General features: G+C 38.0%; 1 protein-coding gene across 1 annotated transcript in view; it reads right to left on the reverse strand.

The window, feature by feature from the left end:
* Positions 1-1,715: 1,715 nt before the first annotated feature.
* LOC145781652 (NFX1-type zinc finger-containing protein 1-like) overlaps positions 1,716-24,570 on the reverse strand; it is a 95,151-nt gene continuing 72,296 nt past the window's right edge. Inside the window, exons 26-32 of the mRNA XM_082593327.1 lie at positions 22,011-22,187; positions 6,315-6,483; positions 5,943-6,108; positions 3,371-3,542; positions 3,035-3,152; positions 2,788-2,965; positions 1,716-2,510 (exon numbers count right to left, since the gene is read on the reverse strand). Of these exons, the coding sequence (XP_082449453.1) occupies positions 2,395-2,510; positions 2,788-2,965; positions 3,035-3,152; positions 3,371-3,542; positions 5,943-6,108; positions 6,315-6,483; positions 22,011-22,187 (1,096 nt within the window). The 3' untranslated portion in view covers positions 1,716-2,394. The remainder of the gene's footprint in view (positions 2,511-2,787; positions 2,966-3,034; positions 3,153-3,370; positions 3,543-5,942; positions 6,109-6,314; positions 6,484-22,010; positions 22,188-24,570) is intronic.

Consider the following 24,570-nt stretch of genomic DNA (forward strand, 5'->3'; position numbering starts at 1 on the left):
GCTGACGCTGACGCCGCCAACTTTTTTTACAAGTTGCGTTGACGCATGCGGCGTATAGTTTTTCGAACGTTTGCGTTTGCGCTGACGGCGTCAATATTTTTTGTATGCGCGTACATCACTGTGTAGCTTATCCCGGTTACCGTCAATATACGAGCGACAAATCCAATTGCAGTCACCCAGGAAATTATCGAGTTTATCTAAATGCTAAAGTAGGCTATGACCGTTTTGTCGTATCCAAGCTTACGCCTCGGCAATTGAAGATTTGGATGTAGAGTGGACGGAAAGGCAAGACAAGTCAATCTTTGTGTCTACCTTCAGGCATGCCTTTTAGTGTTTTGCCAACAAAACTACGTGCTCTTGAACGGTGTCGAACCAGGGCTCTCACCACTAGACTATGCAGCTGACAGTATGATCGTTAACATTGGGAAATGGCAAGAGTTTCATGGCAACAAAGTAGAAACAAAAAAATGTAGCCTACTGTATCCAGTAATTTAATGTTCTTCCATAACAAATGTTTCTGCAGCGATTCTACAAAATACAGATCAGATGAACAGGAAGTGGATCTACAACCCACAACGCGGTCAAAATACAATTGCACAGCCATGCGATTAACTACACAAATCAAAAACATTTTGGTTAAACATTAGATATTTCTCAGCCCATATTTATCTTGTCATCAATGTCTTGTCAATCTAGGTTACTGACGAACACTAACACGCAAACAAATCCAAATTAACACAACCTATTGCTTTTTTGGCAGGAATAATAATGATAGAAACGAATTTTAATTGGGCAACACAAAAGTTCACGCTATGATACAAAATAAAAAAAAAATGATTGGGACCCCATAGCGCCCAGGAAAAACAATCAAATTAACAAAACACAAATATTTAGCTGTACACTTTGGTGCAAGTTTGCAACATTGGGCTATAAAGGGTCAAATAAAAGTATTTTTGTTTCATTTTCTTCACAAATATTCATTCTATTCTCCAAAAGTCATATAGCCTACTTTCCAGAAATCTATGTTGCATATATGCAACATAGGGGGCTACGGGGTGAAACAAAATTACAGAAAAGCGTTAGACCAAAATTCTGTTGTGGTAGCATAACAGAAGTAATCTACAAGACAATACGCACAATACATACATAGCATTTTTCTTGTATTAAATCTCAACAACACTAGGCTACTCCGTTTGGAAAGTCAGTATAATAATTAAAATCAATTAACTTTTACATTAATTTATTCGCACGTATTAGCTACGTATTTGTGGTATGTTTCATTGTAAGTTACTGTAACATTTTTTGCGCAATAGTGGGAATTGTCCCACACGTGGGGTGGTCGATTCACCGATGTTATAACTACAGTAGAATTTGCTTATAGTGACACCTAATGAGACCAGGGACGTAGCCACGGAGGCTTGAACAGGGCCAGATTTAGCTGATAAGGGGCCCGGAGCACTTTTAGATCAGGGGGCCCCCGTGCAAAAACCACCTCTACGTCTACGGGAGCATTAATCCAGCAATTTGCAGAAACTTCAAAGGCTGAAAGAAAAAAAAAAAAAAAAAAAAAAAAAAACATGTTTTTTTCACGTAGAGGGGCCCTTTAAAAGTCGGGGGGCTCGGAGCACCTGCATCCTCTGCCCCCCCTAAATCCGGGCCTGGGCTTGAAGGAGTGATCACCCCCGAAAGAAATTTTCTTCCGCCCCTCCCTACAACATAAGTCTTAATTCTACTACAACGTTTTAATTTCATTATAATGCATGTTAAAAGACGTTTGGCCCACCCTTAACAGTTGCTTTTGCCTCCCCCTAAAATTTTTTTTTTTTCTTCGCCACTGGATAGGATATTTAAAAAAGTGTCATTGTTAAAAAATGCCACTATAGCCGAATTAAGATTTAAATCCCACAATTTACAAAATTTGAGACTATTTTAAAAGTTTTTAGCCAATGTTGCTTTGATACATGGTTCAATATCATAATATGGAATATTTCAGAGATAACGAATTCTTCTTTTCATACCCAGCTTTCCCGCTAACCCAGAAAAGTCCTCTTTAACGCTGAAAATCCATTTTTACAACTTGAACAACTTCCACAGCTTTTCTACTTTTTTGTCTGACGAAAAGAAAGAATATGTTCTTGATGGACAATTAAAACACGCGAGTAAACATCCACCTGGTAAAATCTTCTGTGGTGAAAATTTCACACGTTAAAAATCTCCCGTAGCAAATGTCTTTCTAGTAAATATCTCGTATGACAAAAAGACTTTGGTGTTGCCTTTGCTTATTATGGCGTCCGTCCCTATGAGTTGTTGCATCATTTTAGAGTGAAGATTCGATGCAAACAAAATCTCAAAGAAAAATGGTCTTTTCATAGTAAATGGCATGAAGATAAACAATCAAAGAAAGGCTTCTGGCGGAATATAAAAGTTGTTGGGATCAAAAGCACCAACGGTTGACCCATCCATCTCTGAAGCCACTTGATTGTCTTTCAACAGTCTGTGAGATGTGCCCCCTTTAAAACAGAAAGATATTGTTTTAAGTCCGCAACAAACTAACACCGACTCGCATGAATCTCTCTCTCTCTCTCTCGAATTCAGCAATAGACAAGCGCAGACAGAACAGGTTCTAATAAGCAACACACTTATTGCTGTTCGCCACTGAAACGGTTATCTTAATGCCAGCACCTATTACAAACGAAACAATTAGTACTAATATACCATCTGAAAAAAAAAGTTTGTTGGAATCTTACGGCAAGGCAAGCTTAACCCTTTGACAATTCAGTAGATTACCTATCTTTTCTTTACATTCTGGACATGTTCCAATTTGAGTCGCTCCTCCGCATTCACCAATGCAATAAATATGCCCATTTTTGCATTTGTTCCAATGTCCTTTTTGAAACGACATAGCTTTCACAATCATGTCTCTTTCTTCTTCAGTTATTCCGAGTCCGGGAGCAAGAGAAGGACACTAGATGCAAACCAACATCAAACGTCATGTTTTTTCTAATTCCTTAAAAATTTTCCACCAATCACTCACCAAGTCCTTGATTTCCTCCATCAAGGTTTCAACTTCCACTTGAACATCGTCGTAACGAACACGTTGAACAAACAAAAGATTATGAGCTCTGTCAATATTTTCATCCAACTTTGCATTACTGCAATAAAATAAACTAGTTTAGTTTCCGAACAATTTTCTGTTTAACTATCGCAGTAATTTGGCGCATTTCAAGTAGAGGAGCGTTTTCGCGCAGCAGGACTTCAAAGTCCCGACGGTAAACAAAGGGTTGCTGCGTTAAAATGTGCAAGATCAATTGGAAAACATAGATTTTCTTGAAAACAGTTTGCATGCAACCTGGCTGCCTTGTTAACTTACGTAGTGCCAGTCCCTACGGTGCGAGTTGAATAATAACTTGCTAGTTGGACCAGTTTAAGACTTTGCTTCAATTTGCTGAATTCCAATTCAAAATCCAAAATTTCTTGATCCGAAAAGTAAAGACGGGGTTTAAACAACCATCGAAGAAGAGTTGAAATGTCCAAATTAAGATCTAAAGGCGAGAACTTGTAAATCAAAAAAATATTTCAAGTGATAGTACAGTATAATGCATAGCCTACCACGTAATCTCTTTCATCGTCAACTACCTTTAAGACTTGTGGTTAGTTCTGTTCCCTGAGCTAAATTGACAAGAAGTTTTCTGTGAGTAAAAAAGTTTGAGGAAATTTGAATAAGTTTTGCATGGCGATATCTTTAATTGTAAAAATATGTTGCCAAAATTTTGTAAACTTTGTTGCACTGTAAAATACTAACAGTAACATTTTCAAACATAACCATCAGCAAAACCAGCAAGACTTTAATAAGAGTGGAAGGCTAGAAGTTGTGTAAAAAGCTCTTTTTTTTCTAAGATGTCATGACACCAGCTTCAAGCTTTTGCACATCAACAGAACCCATGTATCGTTGGCTATGTGATGTGTGTTCTTTTTAAATCGAATTTTTTAATGCACTTTGGCTCTACCTTTGTAAATATTGTTTTATAAGTAGAAGATTAGCCTACTATGGAGGCAGTTCTCGTTTTTTTTGACAGCAGATAGCGTGTAGGCCTACGAAAGCCTATATAATACCTGTTTCCCAAAGTAGAAGGTCTAGTTAAAGAAGAACAACTTATGTAAATCCACTAGATCAATGACAACATTTATTACAGTCACAGAAAGAATTTAATATCCGTCAAGAACCTCTACAAGTATGCGAAACTACCAGGAATAACCAATCAAGGCTTTGCCAGTCCGAGGATAAAGATTCAAAACCAACCAACCAACTGATATACAGTACGGTACTGTATCAATTTACCTTTTGCACATGTATCAATTTAGCTTACCTTTTTCAAAAAACATTATAAAGTTATGATTTTTATATGCTTGGATGCACATTGCACATTGCAAAAAACGTAACATGCTCTTGAAGCCTTAGCAACGAACTGTTAAATGAGTTTGGTTTCTTCTTTCTGGAACTGTTCTTCAATTTTTCAGACGAAAATAATCACGAGCTAAACTTTAAAACATTCAAAAAGCACACTTTTCCAATTTTATGCCACAAAAGCACGAGTTGGCTGCATAGTGTCATTTTTGTAGGCATTATTTTCACAGAGCTTCCTTTTGATGACAGTATTTTCGACCAATATTTTTTGTACATTTCAATATGGGGGGTGTATCAAATTACCTTCCCTTTCCCTACCTGTTAAGTGTTTTTTCAACTTGGCACAAAACAATGTAGAGTGTCAGTTTTTCTTTAAATGATTGAAGACGTATAAGTTCACAGTAATATACTGTAGGCCTACAAGTGTATAACTGTACACATATCAATTAATTTAAAAAGAATTCTTGAAGAAACTGAAAATAAAAACAAAATTTTTGTGCCATCAAGAGCAATGTACCAACCCACCCTAGAAATGTCTAACGTTGTGTCCTTCGTCACTGCAAATAACAGAAACTTCAATAATGTCAAAGCTTTGAGTATCTCGGGAGTAGGAGGTCGTTTGCAATTTAATTTAGAAAAAATGATGATCTAGTTTGGACTGGTCATCAAAAGTTTTTTGAAAGATGTCGGTCTGGGGTAAAACGGACTGGTAAATAACAGGGCAAAACGGACCACTGTATTTAAAGATCTTAGTATAAGCGTGGTTATAATCGCGGCCGACCTACGAGATAGCCAAGCCAGGAAATGGTCCACGGTTGCCAAAAGTGGAAATATATCATTAAACATGTCATTTTAAAATTTAGAAGATAGACCCAACAACTAAGAGCGGCAGGCTAAGTTAAGGAATAACAAATAGGTTATGCCATGCTAATCTGGCCAGTTAACGTTTTACTTAATTATTTGTTTATTTTGCTACAGGTTAGCTGTATTATCTAGAGTGTTTGCTAAATCTTGATGAGTTTAGACGTAAAATCATACAATACATGAGACAATTGCCACGGTGAGGAACTAAAAAAAAAAAAAAAATCACTCAACTTGGTCAACCGCAAACATAAAAAGAGCAATTGAAAATGTTAATATTTTTTTCCAGAGGTCTTAAAATGTCCTGTTGTATCCTAAAACCAGGGCTAAAGTTGAAATTAAAATTAACCCCTCCCTAACCAACCATCATTCTTGTGTCCATCCTGTAACAGAAGCTTTACAGACGAAATGGCCTTACCAATCATTTTTGCACCCATTCGCACCAACCACGTGAAAGCCTGGTTCCGATATGTTTGCCATCTTCCAAAATGAAAAGCAACATAATCATCATTTGCAAGTAAACTTTATTGTTAAAAACAAAGTGTGCTTGTTTTCAAAAACTTTATTTGAGTTTCTGATAAAATTTATTGTAGCAGCAATGTTATTCTCTAACTTTTGGGCACCTGAAATGACTTCATACGCAACAGAATCATCATTCTTACTTCTCGAGACTTACAGCGTAATAACCTTGCAAGTGTGGATATGTTTAGAAATATATCAAGCTGATTATGCTGATGAAGGTGATCAAGCTGATCAAGCTTATTTTTAACTTTGAAAATTCCATTCAAATGCAAAGAAATTATTTCCACCATACTCAAATCGTTCATAGTGTCAGCGTGTTTCTGAAATAAAAATAACGTATTTTATCTCCCTGAGCGTCATATTATCTTACTAAATTAAAAACATTTTAAGGAAAAGTTAAATATCTAAGTTAACAAAAATATAGATCTAAACGCAAAATTTTTATAAATTTTTAAAAACTCACAGACTAAGATGAACTGCTTTCAAATCTTTCTGTTGCCTATGTAAACTCAAACATATTTCTTACAAATTTTTTTTCCAGTAGCTGCCGTTGCTTTTTGTACAGTTCTTTCGTGTCAAACAAGAAAAACGTCGGTTGGGGGCTCGCAAATGTCAGATACTCCCAAAGTCTTTTCCTAGCATTTTGCATTTTGACTGGGTTTCCATTTATTTTTCTCTTTACTTCGTTCACCAACCTAAGAATCATTTAATAATAAAAACACAACAGTTTGTGTACGCAGGCTACAACGATGATGCAAAACTGTGGCACTACTAAATAATAAAACAGAGTAACTTTAGCGGATTTAACATGATGTATTACACACACAGTCAAATATAACATAATTAAAATAAACTCAAACGTTTTCGACACGTACGTGTGTCCTCATCAGGAATTACATAAATCTGCAATATACATAAAATGAATATTGTAAGGTAGGCTAAATTTGACTTTGCACTATAACTGTAACGACACTACAGACTGAAAAGCACAAACTGAACAAGTGATACAGAAATGATTACGAGTAACTTATACGGCGGGAAACAGATCACATGAGGTGTAACTGTAAACTTAAGGCATTTGACAAACAATTAGAACACATACAAAAGGAACGATGAGCCACAGGCGAATAACTGCCGGTAGAGAGACGCATTATTACGTTTGATTCTTAAGGCTTCCATGATCTTAGTCTGAAATTCAGATCTGCCTAGCCATAGCCTTGAATCAATAAAGTCTTAAACACCTTCACGGCTGACAACCAAAAGACACGCCTGAAGAACTCGATTTTAGTTATTTTTATTAGTATACCCTTTTTAGGAAAAGATTCAACAAGCTTTGCAAAAAACCTAGCTAAACTTATAAAAAAAAAATTTCATGTGACATTCATCCTGTATATAAAATATTAAAAGTGCATCAATATTTTCAACTGAAGTCGCCTACCCCCTTCGCTCTTTCTTCGAATGTTGTGTATAAATTTAGTTGTTTGCGTGACGCAAACCAGACATACATTGGTATGTCAACCAGATATTTGTTGACGAGGGTCGGGGAGCACTTTAACCCAAACTTAACAACCAAAAGTGCAATTAAAGAGCACATCGCCTCTTGTGAAACGTGCACTGACAATGTCTCGATCGACCGATTTAATATCATCTCTCGATGCAGATCTGAATTTCAGACTAAGATCATGGAAGCTTTAAGAATCAAACGTAATAATGCGTCTCTCAACCGGCAGTTATTCGCCTGTGGCTCATCGCTCCTTTTGCGTGTGTTCTAACTGTTTGTCAAATGCCTGTAGTTTACACCTCATGTGATCTGTTTCCCGCCGTATAATTTACTCGTAATCATTCTTGTATCACTTGTTCAGTTTGTGCTTTTCAGTCTGGAGTGTCGTTACAGTTATAGTGCAAAGTCAAATTTAGCCTACCTTACAATATTCATTTTATGTATATTGCAGATTTATGTAATTCCTGATGAGGACACACGTACGTGTCGAAAACGTTTGAGTTTATTTTAATTATGTTATATTTGACTGTGTGTGTAATACATCATGTTAAACCCGCTAAAGTTACTGTTTTATTTCTCTATGGTTCAACAAAGAAAAATCTCTACCAACTTTACTAAATAATAAGTCATAGAACAACGTGGATAGAACGGCGAACGGGAAAAAAATGGCAGAAAAACAATTGCACAATGACATTTCCTTGCTGAATTTGGAGTTAAAGAACAAGCAAAGTAAATTACAACAATAAACTGGGCAACTTGATAACACATTGTTTTGTGACTTTTTTTCAAAACTATTTTAATTATGCCATGTAAATATTGCATGTCTATGCAAAATGGCATGCTGAACATATATTTGATACCTGTTCAGTGTTCACATGTCTATCCACAATGGCCAACTGTTCACAAACTTTTCACATAATTTACACTCGCCATCTCCAATGCGAATATTGTGACCGGCACTAGACAAAAACCGTGCCATTGTCTTGCGCCCGCAAGATAGTCTTTACAGAGGTTGTTTCAGGCGTTGCTGTTGGCCTATAACATCTTGTGCCAGTATGGCAGAGACTGTAGCTTCTTCCTGTTTTAGTGCCTCAGTCACTAAATGTCTAAGTACCTAAATGTCTAAGTACCTAAATGTGTAAGTTCCTAAATGTCTAAGTACCTAAGTGTCTAAGTACACTTCCGGATGAATGGGCAACGAGATGGAAGAAAAGGTAGTTCCAATCTCCTCACTATTTGTTAATTCTGGGGGAGTTATTGACTGATGCACATTCCAGACACAAATGTTTTGTGCCATTTTTTTTTTATTGTCTAGAATAAAGGTCATCATACGTTTTTGATAAAGGGCCAGGTAAGTGTAAGAAGAGATATTCTTTGGCTGTTTACGATTAGTGTGGTCTCGAAATATAGTTGAAATAGATACGGAAGATGCAGCCACAGACGATTGTAGCTTCCATGATGTTAAAGCCTATGCTGAAAATATATTGGTAATAGGCCTACTTACAGCCAGTAGTAGAATTCACAGCCAAATTTGTTTGAAATCATGAAAAAAATTGTGGTAGCTATGTTAACGTTGTTCAGTTCTTCACATTTGTGGGAATCCTTATTTTTACACATAAATTTATATACAATCAAGCACACGGAATCGTCTCATCTCAAATATAATTGCTGCGCAATGCGCATGTTAAGCTAAAAAAGCTACGCATTAACCTACCCGCCAAAGATAATAAAACTTGCAAAGAAGATGCAGCAGCATGTTATGCGTGCAGCCATTAACTCTTTGAAGGTTGGGGGGGCTGTCAATTCAACTTTTTTGCATCAACAGTTGTATCTCTAAAACCACTGAGGCTGCGACTACGAGATTTTTTGACTTTTCCTAACTTTCATTCACCTCTATTGAGCTGAAATTTTGAGGGAATAAAGGTTATAAATTGAGAGATATATGGCATTTCTCAGCACATCCTCTGAAATATTTCATATTCTATTGTTCAAAATTTTCCCACCAGCTGGATGAAAGTAATTAATTTGGCCCATGACTCGTTAATCCTAACTGCTTCACAGCGTGAAGGAAATTGGCAGTATGCGTGGACCTTTTGTTCTCACCACGGCTTATAAGCGACGTCAATACAAGAAAAGCTTCAACTTTGATACGATGAGTTACCGTCGCTTGCGGTTGAAGTTGCGTAAAATTAAACATAAGACTTGGTGCCAATGCATCTAGAGCGAGAACTGTTTTTCGCAGACAATGATGTCCTTTCAATGAAACAAAGCATAGGCTACAACGTTATTGCAATGACTCAGCGTCATTTGGAGTAGATTTGATGTAAAATGTGAGATAAGTATTGAAAGTGATCGACTTGTTTTGTTTCACTCTCATTTCTCGTGACATATTCAACGTTGTGGACTGTTTTTAGATTGTTCTGTTTGGGCCACAACGCTTTTTTGAATAATTAGAAATTTACCTACTGTAGAAGCTGCGCTGTAACATATTATGATTTTGGTTTCAAATCTTTCCTTTTGTCCGACACACTATCAAAAGCAGAAAAGGCGTCGATGTTCCCAAAGCTTCTCACATATACTTGTAAACATTTATTTCCAAGTCGACATGTAAAGATTTGAAATGCAATACGCTTCTCATTTGTGTAGGATAAACCAGAACATCACGCTTTTGTGAAAAGGACGATTGTTCCACCACGTTTATACGTGAGGCGGCTTAGTTGAATCAATATATTCGAGGCTTCTTGTACCAGGTTCACTGTCACTGATAAACTAAACCGCAATGCAGTACCTCGCAAAGCAATCGTAGCGTAACATTTCCATGTGCTATAACTCGTCATAAATTGTGAAAACTTGTGTATTTACTTGTCAAGTTGTCTCATGTGAAACATAAGTTTACATAGCAATGTCACAATGAAAACTTATCTCCGTTTACCAAACTAAAGATATGAACTTATGCGACGTCTTGCAACGTTGAATCGACGGAAAGGCGGGTAACTGCCAACCTGAACTGAGAATGCATGAAAGAAATCGTTTATTGTCGAATGGACGTGACGTCAGAAAACGATGAATCGACATAGGCTAGCGGCGATAGATATTTTAGTTAGATAATGACACGCGGCAGCGCGTTTACATTGAATCAAAATACTTTTATTTTATCCATTTCTATTTCCATTCTTCCTAGTTTCGTCTCACAATAACAAACAGATGAAGTTACGCATATTTACTAAATTATTCAATAAACAATAATGCATCATCCAGCATTATGTCAGCGCTGATTGACTAGACAAATTCACGAGTTGTGTGAGAATTGTATTCGATTAATCGCATTATTTATTGTAGGTAACACCTGCAAAAATTCAAGTAATTGCAGACTCTGCCTTCATAAGTGTAGTTTAGAAGTAACCATCTCATATTGAGCCAATCGAATCAATGTAAAATAGAACGCTTTTACTTGATAGCGCGTGTGATATATAGGTTTTATGTAACAACTACTTTCAGTTACATTGAAAGTGAATGAGTAAGCATTATGCAGTCTGTGACAAGGACTGGAAATGTATAATCAGAAAATATAATATCATAAAGTATATTGCGTTATGTACATCTAGTAATTTTTATGAACATGGTATCATTTTGCAGGCAGGCGTTTTTATAGGGAAACAAACTTATTCCATAGTTTGATTTATGGCACTTATCCAACTGTTTCATGATGCAAATAGCTGTTTTAGTTGAATTTAGAAAAAAATATAACTTATAACCGCAGACAGATGCAACTTTTTTCATGCTTTAGGCAATCGGCAGTACGGTGAACTATAGTGGTACATAACATAACCCATATGCGGAGTAATCGCAAGGGTCAACCCAAGTAATGGAAAGGTTCTTTTTGAATTATGGTGATGGAATTCTTGTAATGCTATTGAACTTCATCTTGTTATGAAAAACTTATATTGTTTGCATTTGCAAGAAATATCAAACTTTTGGATTTTTTTATCACTGAATTGTCCGTTAGTAGAATGTTTCTTTATTACCTTAGTTAGGCCTATTGGTAAGTCAGGAAAGTATTTGTTGATGTGACATATGAGGATATTCTAAGAGACCGAGTTATTTTGTAAATAATATTTGATTTTTGGACACCGTCAAAATTTTCACACAATACACAAATGCGCATCGAGATATAGTGCTCATAGTTGAGAAAAGTTAGATTGTGATAATTACAACTTGCCTGAGTAGGCCTACAGCAAGGGATAATCAAAATAGATGAAACCGCATTCATGGTAATATAGACGTTTTGCAAACTGCTCTTTTCATTTTCAATATAATAACAAGAATGACAGCTTATTTTCACTAAACATATAAACAAATATCAAAAATTATGGATGAATAGCGCATCTATATTTTTCGGTTTAGATTCAACAATGCATTCTAGCCGTCAAAATGATGGAATATTTGGTATCTTTGTTGAGACATACCATTGCCCAATCGTTGAATTTACATCAGAAATAATTTTATTAGATAGATTATCAGTTTCATGCACATGGTTTCATTAAGCGTTATAATGTTGTTTTTCAAGCCACGTGGCGTTCATGGTCATAACGCAACATTGCAGAAACACCCAATATTGATACCAGGTAGGCCTACTAATTATTACGCCGCTTTAGTCGAATCTACGTCGCTAAATGACGAAATTGTGCAAACGCCTGTTGGATTTCCCTTCTACGTGTAGTTTATCATAAACGTGAAGCATTGCTCAAGAAGCTAATCTGAGTCACCATAGATAACCATAACATTCATATAGTTTTATCATCAGTAAATATGTAAAGTGCACTTCACAATTTTTGACAACGGTCTGACAATTTATTATATTGCAAAGTTCTGGTTTATTCTTGACTTTTATAATTCTGTGTAACAGTTTTTTTCTAACTAGTTTCTATGTGACTAACAATTTGTTTTATTATACATTTTCTTTAGTATTTCAACGCCATTATTAAAAGAATTACGTCCTTTTCACTTTTAAATGAAACATGGCAAGGCAAAGATTCAGTGCTGAAGAAATTGCAACATGTTTTACTGGATTCTGACGACGAAAGCCAGGCGGATGATTTGGAGGATTTATGGCACTCCAATTCAGATGAAGAAGCGGATTCTTCTCCGTCAACTTCTGCAACAGCGATTCCGATCGAGATTGACGACCAGTTACCTTCCATGGGCGATGTTCAACCGGAGTTTGCGCCACCACGACGGATTATAACATCGAAAAGACTGGTGAACAGCATAGATTCCTCTCTCGACATGAACAACTACGATGCTGTTGAGTTTCCCGACACACTGAAGTCTTATACAACTTTTGTAGAAAAGCCAAAGAACAGACAAGAGGACGGCGTCAGAATTACTTGGTCTAATGCGAGACCGGTGCATAATGGGAGAAGGGGCCGGGCTAACATTATATCTGGCCCGACTGGTGTTAGAGGGGAAGCAAAGACTCCTCGGCAAGCATGGGAACTATTTTTTTTTTCTTTAAACATTTTGAACATTATTGTTCAAGAAGCAAATAGAAAAATTGCCACACTCATTTCTCAATTGCCAGAGAGAATTTTAGATGACAGCAGGTACTGCTATTTTGGCCCAACCAACAACGAGGAGATGCTGGCCTTTGTTGGGTTGGGGTATTTTCGGGGGCTTTTAGGACAGGCTAGTCATTACACGGATGTATTGTTCAATCAACTGCAAGGGCATCCCGTGTTTAGTGCAACAATGAGCAAGAACCGCTTTAAATTTTTATTTTCGAACATTTCGTTCGACGACCAAAATACTAGGCCGCAACGTTGGAAGAATGACCGGTTTGCCGCATTTCGAGTCGTCTTCGAAATGTTTAACGAAAACTGCGGCAAACATGTCATTCCAGGTGACTACTTGTCGTTGGACCAAACGCTATACCCCATGAGGACACAAATTGCCTTCAAGCAATATAATCCAAACAAGCCTGCGAAATATGGCCTTCTGTTCAAGTCGGTGAACGCCAGCAGATTCCCATACACATTTACGGCATCGGTCTATTCAGGTAAACCGAAGGAAGAGCCATTTCATTTTTACGTTCGTGGAACAGAAGAAGTGGTAAAAGAAATGGTGATGAGCCTGGAACAACACGGTGACCTTCAAGGTCGGAATATTTCGTATAACCGCTTGTACACCTCCATACCACTCGCGCAGTGGTTGCTTGACAGAGGTATAACGTCAGTGGGAACCCTCAACGCTATACGTAGAGGAATACCCCTGGAAGTGAAGCAAGTGAGTGGTAGGGAGGAATTTTCGTACAAAATTTATTGGCAGACGAGTGAGGCTGATCTCAGCCTACATTCTTATGTAGTAAAAACGAAGAGTTCTGGCATGTGGAATGTGTTGATGTTGACGACCATGCAACCTCTATTGGGGATTACCAAGGATGACGGCAAAAAGAAGCCAGGCTTGTATAAGCTTTACGACTTCACAAAGGGTGGCACCGATATCATCGACCAAAGGATGGGTTCATTCACGTGCAAAGCGAAGTCCCCACGGTGGACAACTACTGCGTTTGTTTATTTTTTGGATACTTGCCGCGTCAACGCATCTACAGTTTTAGCACTAAATGAAGGGACTGATCCACGCAAGCGAAAATCCTTCGACTTCGGTTGGGAACTGGCCATGGAACTCGTAAAGCCATTCATAAAGTCGCGATCTCTCCAGGGCCTGAACTATCACACCATACATAAGATTGAAGCAGTCATAGGGAAACAACCTTCAACAACAACTCCAAGCGGCAGAAGGGCCACTCTGCACCAACTATCGTCGACACGACGTAGATGCGACGTATGCAAACACGCTATTATGGGAGAAGGTGCCAAAGCCAGAAAAAGAAACTACCAAAAAACCGTGGCCAATGTCAGTGCTGTGAAAAGCCTTTATGTCCTGCACATTCTATACGAGTATGTCAAGCTTGCTTTTGCGCAGAATAAACTATTTGAATGATTGCGGTTTTATAGACATTGGCTTCAACCACAGCCTAAATAAAACGCGGAGCTCAATGAAAGATTTTCCTTTTTTCCTTTCATTAGACAGATAGCTATTTTTACGTTGATTCAACATATCAAGACGTTGAATACTTGTAAACATGCGCGGTTTTGCAATTAGATTGCTTATCAAAATCATCTATCCTTTTTTGTATAAAAAGTGGGTCATAAAACTAATCGTAATCCTCGATGTAAAATTCAGCATTTTTATATGCTGAAACAGTATTGTATTCATATTTTATAAATCCGTTTTCTATTTAGAAAATATCAATGTAATGCGGTTTGAACATAGCTGAATTTTAGCACGGATACAACGACTGATTTTATGACTTTTATACAAACAAGGACAGAAGATCTAATTGCAAACCCGCGCATGTTTACATCGTCTTGCAATGTTGAATCCACGTCGAAATGATTGTATTAGCGTTGTATTCAATTCCTCGTATTATCGAACTGTAAATGTGCAGCCACTTGTAATTTCAATGTGCCTCATTGCATATTCCTAAATATTTCTGAACTTGTGTGTACATAACCTGACAGAACACAGGTTGCTTTACCATTGAATCAAGTTGAAACACGTTGCTGCAAGAGCCTTGTGCCAATTGCTGCAGTCCGGTATTACTGTAACCAAATCAAAATACTTATCAATATTTTGCTGCCAAACTGACATTTTTATCGCACAAACGCCCATTAAGCAGCTAATTCTGTGTAAAGTATTTCTCCAGGTTCACAATGATTTGACGCATAATAAATACTACTTCGAATAAATCTAAATATTGTTTGGATTTTAGTGTGTGACGTATGAATCTTAGAGAGCTTATTGAATCCACAAGAAAATGACCCGAGGCATTACAGATTTTCCTTTTGACGAAAAGCGTTGTGACGTTCTGTTAATTAATGAACCGTAACTGTTTTATTTTGAATTTCTTTCTGACTTCTGTTTACGTAGACTCTACGTCGTAGCGCATCATCGACTTTATCGGGTAATCTTACTCCTAGTACTAGCCTTGTATGTAGCCGAGTTCACATTGAACTTACATTGAGAGACGCTGTTGCAACTACAATACATTGCATTTATACAGCGTTTTTTGTCGCATGATCTTCCATTCGTTTCGTGGATTACATAATATTATTTGATAAACGCCACCCTGCTTCTTCAGCTGGTCTACATTTGTTAATAAAGCGTAGGAGTTGCTGTTCTTGGAACCGAGGTCACAAGATCATAATCCAAATTGGTGTGACACGCGTTCAAAAATCTCATTACTGCATGTAATTGATGAAGCATTGTTCTTTTAGTCAAGGAGCGACCTTATGTTTGAGCGTGGGAAAAGTTATTATTTTGCATGAAAAATATCGTCAGACTAATAAAATAATGGCGTAACTCATTTTTTCTTGTTTTGAGATAATCGAAAAAAACTGTCTACACGGTTGTTTTTATCATATTTATTGTACAGTTAAACGAAAATAGCATGTCGATGCAAGTACAATGAGCATGTATACTTTGATTTGTTTCATTTTGCATCCCATAATGTGCTGGGATGACTTAGGCCATTTTCTGAATGCACAGTCATGACTTAGGCCATTTGATATTTTGACTTTATCAATATGAGTTTTTTAACGGTGACATAATAACAGTGATAATACGACTAGAATTAACAGGAAAATCCCTAATAGCAACTCCAATCTAACGATAGGAGTTATATTTCATGCCAGACTGCATATTTCGCCCAAAAACAGTTCACAGTTGGCAAGACAAGCTGAATAAATTATCAGTAATGAGGCAAATTATCAAAAAAGGAGTGGCACAATGTTGGCATAACATGTTTCATAGATTGGAGATCATTGTATTTCCTCAATTTAATTGGAAGAAGGCTCGAAAAAATAGGAATCCATGAAGTGCCGTCTAAGTTTGTTTGTGACCGCTGTGGCAGATCCTCCCATTGTGCAGCCTCACCTAATGGGACCTTGTACAATACCATTTCACTACTTTCATGATTTCGGCCTCTAAGATCATGAACAGTGGGATCTCCAGCTTTCTTTCCAGGCCTAATACTCAACAAGCATCATCTATCGATTTTCATAAAATCACTGTGTTGCATCCTCTGTACATTGCTGGGATGCGGTCTGATCCTGGCATTCTGGATGATAATTTTGTAATCTCTCGTCGTAAAAATGTTGTTTACCAATTTTCGCTCGAAAATACTGTGCATGCTATCGCACTCCATTTGAGTGAGACCAGCCACAAGGTCCTTCTGAGTAATAGTGATGTCATGCTTCCATGCAAGGGCACAGTAGGCACTAGAGACATTACAGTTTCTATTTTTATATCCACACCCATCACTCCAAATAACTACTGTATCTCCTCCAGACCGGGGCTTCCACAAATTACCCATCCGAAAAGATTAAATTGCAAGAAAGCGAATACTTCACAGCGAAAATCACTTTCTGTTTCATTCCAAATAGAGCAATAAGCATCTTTTGATTCAAGATTGAATAGTGTAAAATTGTGTACCTGCAGTTTGGTTTTATAATAGGCTACATACTGCTTGCCTTAGTTTTAGGACACAGAAGTACAGCCTGTAAATCCATTGTCCATACGGATTTTACTGTGCTAGCGGACTCTTTGTCTTCGTCTTCTCATCTCAAGCTTCAATCTTCAACTTGATATGGTCATCGTATTGTTCCTTGGTAATAATACTGTATTTGAATGAAACACACACGTCGCACTGACCCTTACGTGGTATAAACAGAGCGCCCGGCAGCCCGTTGCAACCAGTTCCCCTGAAGCTGCACGTTTCGATGTTATTGGGCCGCAGTGGACATGGAGCTGGCCAAGAGTGTGTGCGTAGCCCTCGCGTAGTTACGACCACCGTAAATAAACATACAAGCAAATGGCCTAAATTGTTTCAATTTGGACCTGGGCCAAACAAAGCCCAATGGCGATGATATCACGGGTAACGGGGACAGGCTTGGTAGAGTTGGAAACCTCCAGCCCGGTTTCACATATTGGCGGCGGATCTATGATGATCGTCTCCCAGTGCCTTTTGCCCACGTCTTTTCCATCACAGACTGGGCCTCCAAAGCCACATAGGATATCACCATCCAAACTCAATTTGATGATCAACCAATGCTCGGACATAAGCTGGAGCCGATGAAAACGGAGAAGTTCTCATTATGAAATACTTCCCTAAAAAAGGCTGTGCTCAATGGTAGTATTCCTGATGATTCAGCAAGCTCTTTAGATTGTGGGTAAGAACTTCAGCTGCATGAAGATATGGGCCCAGGAATGGAACGAGCTGCCACATATCCCTCTCCAGTTTTCAGTTATACCAGCACTCTCCATCCCTCCTGGGGCAGACCTCTCAAGAAAGGCATGGTTCACATTGCACAGGATCAGATGTGACGTTGGCTGCACTGGAGCTAATCTGTTTAGGTGGGGGTTACATAATACGCCGATATGTGTCTGCGGAGCGGTAGAACAAACAATGCAACACATACTCCACGAATGTCCCATCTTACGACCCCCAAGTGGAATCATTGGTATTCGACAACTGGACCCAACTACCGTATCATGGCTGCACGATGAGGCATTGCCAATCTAAGCTACTACAAGTCAAACGAGAGAAGAAGAAGAAGCAAGCTCTTTGTATTGCCGATGAGATTGGGTTATGGTATAGTTCCAGGGTAGAAGAATTTCTTCTTTCTGTACATTGTGACCTTTCTACAGTAATGGGAATCTACAGTAGGCAAGTCATTGAGAAATTTCGCCAAAAAGTGATTTTCCTCTTTTCCCACTTTGGCACATTTAAGCTACCTACACATAAAAGTCAATTCAAACGTTTTAAAATCTATGTTTTCCTATGTTCTCCTTCTCCCATCTGTGAAATTCAAGAATGATGGCGAAGAACTCAGCAACAAGCTTATGAAGTCGCTAAGTGTGATATTAAGCTGAGAATTAATTAGGTACCGTATCCAACAATGACTTGCTACAAAAACCTGCCATGGGTGCGAGAAGACTCCGAGAAACGGCGCATTGAGAAGATTTGACCTGTATCACAGTGTGAGGTGATAAGTCGCACTACCAGAGTGCTAGGAAAATGAAGCTTCTCAAAGGAACAGAGAGAAAACAGATAGATTTAAGTAGGGTGGTTACTTGAAAATGGCCAAGATTACGATACATAGAATAGAAAAAACATAATTATTTTGTGTTAAATTAATCGTCTTGACTGGTGATAAAGTGGAAGCTCTATTTCTATACAATTTAGATCGTCGTCTTCTGACCATCTGCTCTGTTGGAGGAAAGCTTTACTTCCAGAAAACGATTAAAAAGATTGGTAAAATGGCCTAAGTCATGCGTTTGAGTTAGGCCATTTGACATTTTTACGAAAATACCACTTTCCCGTTAACGTAGGTCTTAGAAAATTTTGTGGCAGATGCGCTACATTTTAGGGACCTACAAAACACTAATATCTCAATTTCGTCAAAAAGTGAGTTACGCCATTATTTTATTAGTCTGACGATATAGATTCAAATTGAGATTATGTAAAAAAATTTTAATCACAACATTGCAATGCATGTTCTTCATTACTCTACCAAAAAATAATGGGTAAACAATTGCTTTAATCGCAAAATAATGCAAAAGTCATAAGTCACCTCAACATTTCAAAGTCTATAAGCAGTTCTAAAATTCACATTGTTTTAATTTTCGGATATGCTCAGCGTGAATAATTTTACAAAGTGAATCCCAAAGTTTGAAACCGTACCTTAAAAAATAACAAAGATATCACTCCTAAAGCATAAGAAGAATCGACAGCCCCTCCCCAAACTGAGCAAGACTCCAGGGAGCCCAACCTTGTAAGGGTTAAATGTACTGTATGACCTTTTTTTCTTTTTAGCAATATGCTCTCTTTTATGACCTGTCACAATCAATATGCGCAGGTCGGGCGGCAGGCTACATTTTTGTTCTTTAATAGGTGAACTATTTTATTGCGTAATTCTGTGTGGTGTTTCGTCAAACACTGACCCATGGTATTAAGGGTAACCTTAAGTTACGCAATCTTTTTTTAAATCTTCTTCCACAAGTTTTTATGTACGTGACAGTATGAAAACTTTTTGAATTGTTGACCAGAAAAATGAATTCTTGTAATGTAATATTACCCCAGTCTTTGGACGCTTCTGGTCCAAGCAAATCTGTTGTAAATAGCCGCGTGATTTGATTACAATGAAAAGTATATTGAAGACGATTGTAGACTATGTAGAGTACCAGCCGATATTAAATAGATTGCAAAAGAGGAAGTTATTGCCAATTTTAAAGTAGCTGTTGCAAGCAGGGAATATGATGGGATGGAATGGAATGGAATGGAAGATGGAATGGAATGGAAGACAGGTTTTGGGATATAAGATGGAAAATGTCAAGGATGGAAAGGAATGGAAGATCTTGATGACGGGATGGAAGACAATCTTCCATTATTCCATCTCAATTCCATCATTAACTTTCTAACGCTTTATCAAGACACGCAAAATATTACGTTGCTTGCTGAAATAATTCGAACAGTACGTTCAAACAATAATTCAAACGGTACGTAATCCTTAGGAAAATACTGCTGTTAAATTTTTAGCTTAAATTTAGCCTATGGTTTTTTGGTTCATATGTGGCATTTCAACACGGAGATCACAAAATGTGAAGATGGAAGATGAAATGGAAAATGGAAGAGATTTCTGAGATGGAATGGAAGATGGAATGGAATGGAGATGGAATGGAGATGGAATGGAGATGGAATGGAGATGGAATGGAGATGGAATGGAGATGGAATGGAGATGGAATGGAGATGGAATGGAGATGGAATGGAGATGGAATGGAGATGGAATGGAGATGGAATGGAGATGGAATGGAGATGGAATGGAGATGGAATGGAGATGGAATGGAGATGGAATGGAGATGGAATGGAGATGGAATGGAGATGGAATGGAGATGGAATGGAGATGGAATGGAGATGGAATGGAGATGGAATGGAGATGGAATGGAGATGGAATGGAGATGGAATGGAGATGGAATGGAGATGGAATGGAGATGGAATGGAGATGGAATGGAGATGGAATGGAGATGGAATGGAGATGGAATGGAGATGGAATGGAGATGGAATGGAGATGGAATGGAGATGGAATGGAGATGGAATGGAGATGGAATGGAGATGGAATGGAGATGGAATGGAGATGGAATGGAGATGGAATGGAGATGGAATGGAGATGGAATGGAGATGGAATGGAGATGGAATGGAGATGGAATGGAGATGGAATGGAGATGGAATGGAGATGGAATGGAGATGGAATGGAGATGGAATGGAGATGGAATGGAGATGGAATGGAGATGGAATGGAGATGGAATGGAGATGGAATGGAGATGGAATGGAGATGGAATGGAGATGGAATGGAGATGGAATGGAGATGGAATGGAGATGGAATGGAGATGGAATGGAGATGGAATGGAGATGGAATGGAGATGGAATGGAGATGGAATGGAGATGGAATGGAGATGGAATGGAGATGGAATGGAGATGGAATGGAGATGGAATGGAGATGGAATGGAGATGGAATGGAGATGGAATGGAGATGGAATGGAGATGGAATGGAGATGGAATGGAGATGGAATGGAGATGGAATGGAGATGGAATGGAGATGGAATGGAGATGGAATGGAGATGGAATGGAGATGGAATGGAGATGGAATGGAGATGGAATGGAGATGGAATGGAGATGGAATGGAGATGGAATGGAGATGGAATGGAGATGGAATGGAGATGGAATGGAGATGGAATGGAGATGGAATGGAGATGGAATGGAGATGGAATGGAGATGGAATGGAGATGGAATGGAGATGGAATGGAGATGGAATGGAGATGGAATGGAGATGGAATGGAGATGGAATGGAGATGGAATGGAGATGGAATGGAGATGGAATGGAGATGGAATGGAGATGGAATGGAGATGGAATGGAGATGGAATGGAGATGGAATGGAGATGGAATGGAGATGGAATGGAGATGGAATGGAGATGGAATGGAGATGGAATGGAGATGGAATGGAGATGGAATGGAGATGGAATGGAGATGGAATGGAAGAAAATCTCAGGATGGAAGATGGAAAAAACGTCTTCCATTCCATCCCATCGTCGTCGGCTCCAGCTCGTGTCCGAGCATTGGTTTCGTCTTCAAATTGAATTTGGTTTTGGTTTTCCATTCCATCCCATACCCTGGTTGCAAGTAGTAGCGTATATTCATTTTAAAATCAACGATGACGTTTGATGTTCAGAATTTGACTTCTTTACGTGTTGGAAGCGGTGAACCGAATCTTCAAGCATTTCATGTATCATTTCACAAGCAATACTATTCGACCATTTATCTGACTATTTAACGTTTGATATCCCGATACACTAAGTCATCAATCTTTCCAAAGGCTCTTTACGTGTAACAACTAGAAAGAAGCAATTCACTATTACCACAGCGAACTTGCAGCACCAGGCTAAAACAGGTCGTTAATATTTACATTGTGAAGTAAACAACGATCATGCTGCTAAAATCGAAATTCAATCTATTGCATAACTAGAAAGAACTATGACATGACCCATACAATGAAAAAAGTTTGCCATCCCTTGTCCATTAGAACGAAGCATATATTATCACTTACATCAATTGCTTGTTGATGACATGCTGGTATCTGTAAGATTTCCTAATGACTCTTTTACATCGAGGACATTCTTTCAATTGAATGCTCAGGGCATCACTGTCATCATTGCTTTCCTGCTCCATCCATCTGTCTATGTCTTGATGAGCAAAAACATGACCACACTCAAGTTGCACATACCTAAATAATAAATCGATAAAACGATGAAGCAGTAATAAAAAAACGAAAGGGCATTATTATTATTTGGCTTAGTAAGTTCGTTTTTTTTTTTTCGGCGCACCTAGAAGTAGGCTACAGGGTTCTGGGAAGTATCAATGCCGCAATTCCGATAGGTAAAATAGTTTTTAAAGCCTTATTTCATTTTGAAACTCCAGTAAATTAACCAGTAAGAAAACCATGAAAATTGAGAAACGTTTTATGGAGAACCTGAATATTAATGAAATGGATCAATGGAAGCCGACTACGCTTTGTGTACTCTTGAGTAACTTATAGTGTGTAAAAAAAAAAACATTTAAAATGATTGCATTTTGATAAAGTATTTCTTTTTCTTCGTCAGCATTGCAACAGCAGGGTTTATTTGGTTCATGCGCATACGCCAGTAAACTTATCTTACTTTGTGATTGTGAAAAGTCTTGGATTATAAAGAAAACATTTAAATTTCGAACTTAGTGCCTAAATCTCAACAATGTTCAAAATGTCTGACGTATTTTCACGCATCTTCGTACATTGCAGTAGGTATTGTAGTTTTGCATTTCATCATACAGTTTTGTTTTCAATTTTTTGGCTTGGTTTGTGCCTTCGATCTAGGGCTGAATGCCAATGGCTTGCAATGTTGACACGAACTTTGAATACAGTATAGTAGAATATAAACAAAACATAATACCTAGCCAGTAGAAGTAATGAAGCTTATTATGCAGTTTAGGCTTACCCACATCGAAAATCCAAGTTTACAAGAAAAATAAACACAAATTCAACAAAATGGAATACCGTATGGCAGAAGCTACACAAATTAAGACCAAAACCCATTCAAATTCCTTTGACGCTTTTTAATGTGTTTTTATATAACATTTGTATCTATTGTAACAGGTCTTGATTATAGTCATGCTTTACTCACAGCGTTTCAACGCAACAGGGTAGACTAACAGCATTGCCGTATTTTATTCATTCCTTCAATGCTGAGTGAAAAAGGAAAACAAAAGTTAATAGCCTATACTTTTTATCAAATCGTTGATGATCTGATAGGGTATCGAACCCACGCACGCATAAAAGGCTTTATTTTCCAAGGCGCCGAGCCGATCTTATGCATAAGTTGACAATTTTTCAAGAACCCTAGTTGTATACCCTGTTTAAGTTTCGATACACAGTTGTCTTTAGTGTAGGCTATCACAAACCAGGAAAAGAGAAGTTTCAAAAATAAAGTAGCTGCCTAGTGGTGTGAGACGCAGGAAAGGTGTTGATGTTAATGGTAGTACAGTAACCTCCGCTTATTAAGCCCATCTCGGGGCCGGACGTTTTGGGCTTATTAATCTGGTGGGCTCAATAAGCGAGGAGCGAATCTCTGCCATTCAGTAACTTCGGACTGGACCGAATCGGGTTTAATAAGCGTGTGGGCCTAAACCATGGGCTTCATAAGTGGGAACTAGTGTTATCAATGTTATGACTATGAGCACTGCAGCACTAAACGGTACGCAATACCTTAAAGAAGCAAACACTTGTAAGCCTTTGTTCTCCAGCAGGCTACTGCTAAGAGTTTTACTAGCAGAGAGCGAAATTGCAATTTTTCAAACGGTGACACCAAATGACGTCGGTCGGTGAGCGATTCTCCAGTCACTCCGTCATGATACTTTGGGTTGAGGAAGAAAAACGTTGACTTTTCATTAATGTTAACATCACACGGTTAGCTTCTCAGTCGCATGGATGAAATGCTGTCGACGAAAAAAATATTCAGAATAGTTACGTATTAATACTATTGCATACTCACTGCTGCATGTACTTCATATGTGCGGGGTACATTTATACAATTACATGTTATCAACATTTACCTTTTTCCTACCATTGCTTCACAAAGGGAACAATTTTTTCTGTGCTGTTTAAACCTATTTATTTTTTAGTATAAAGATTGAATTTCATTTTAAGCGCTGTTTAAGGAGTTGTTATGTCCTGCTGATCAAATTAACAAAAAATTCCTTATTTATACGGAAATTTCTACAGACGCAACTTTCACGGAAATTGCAGCTTAGGGTTTGAATAAACTCTTGATTTCATAAAAATAATTCCTGTTTTGAAATCGCTCCAAGTCTACCACATTTCTAGAAGACACATATAGCAACCTCTCCAATCTCCATGTACCAAGAAATCTGATATCAGGCTGTTGTGGGGGGTTTACTAGCAGTTTACTGTAGAATTCAGTGGCGCATCTTGGTTGATTTTCCTAGGCATGCAATGGAAGGAGGGTCATAGCCAGTGTAGGGGGGTCTGGAGGCATACTCCCCCAGGAAAATTTTTCAAATTTTCCTCAGGGGTTATAGCTTTTCTTGCAATCTGAGATTTACTTAGCTGATAA

Source organism: Aplidium turbinatum, chromosome 13 (genome assembly GCF_918807975.1).
Source record: "Aplidium turbinatum chromosome 13, kaAplTurb1.1, whole genome shotgun sequence".
Lineage (NCBI taxonomy): Eukaryota > Metazoa > Chordata > Ascidiacea > Aplousobranchia > Polyclinidae > Aplidium > Aplidium turbinatum.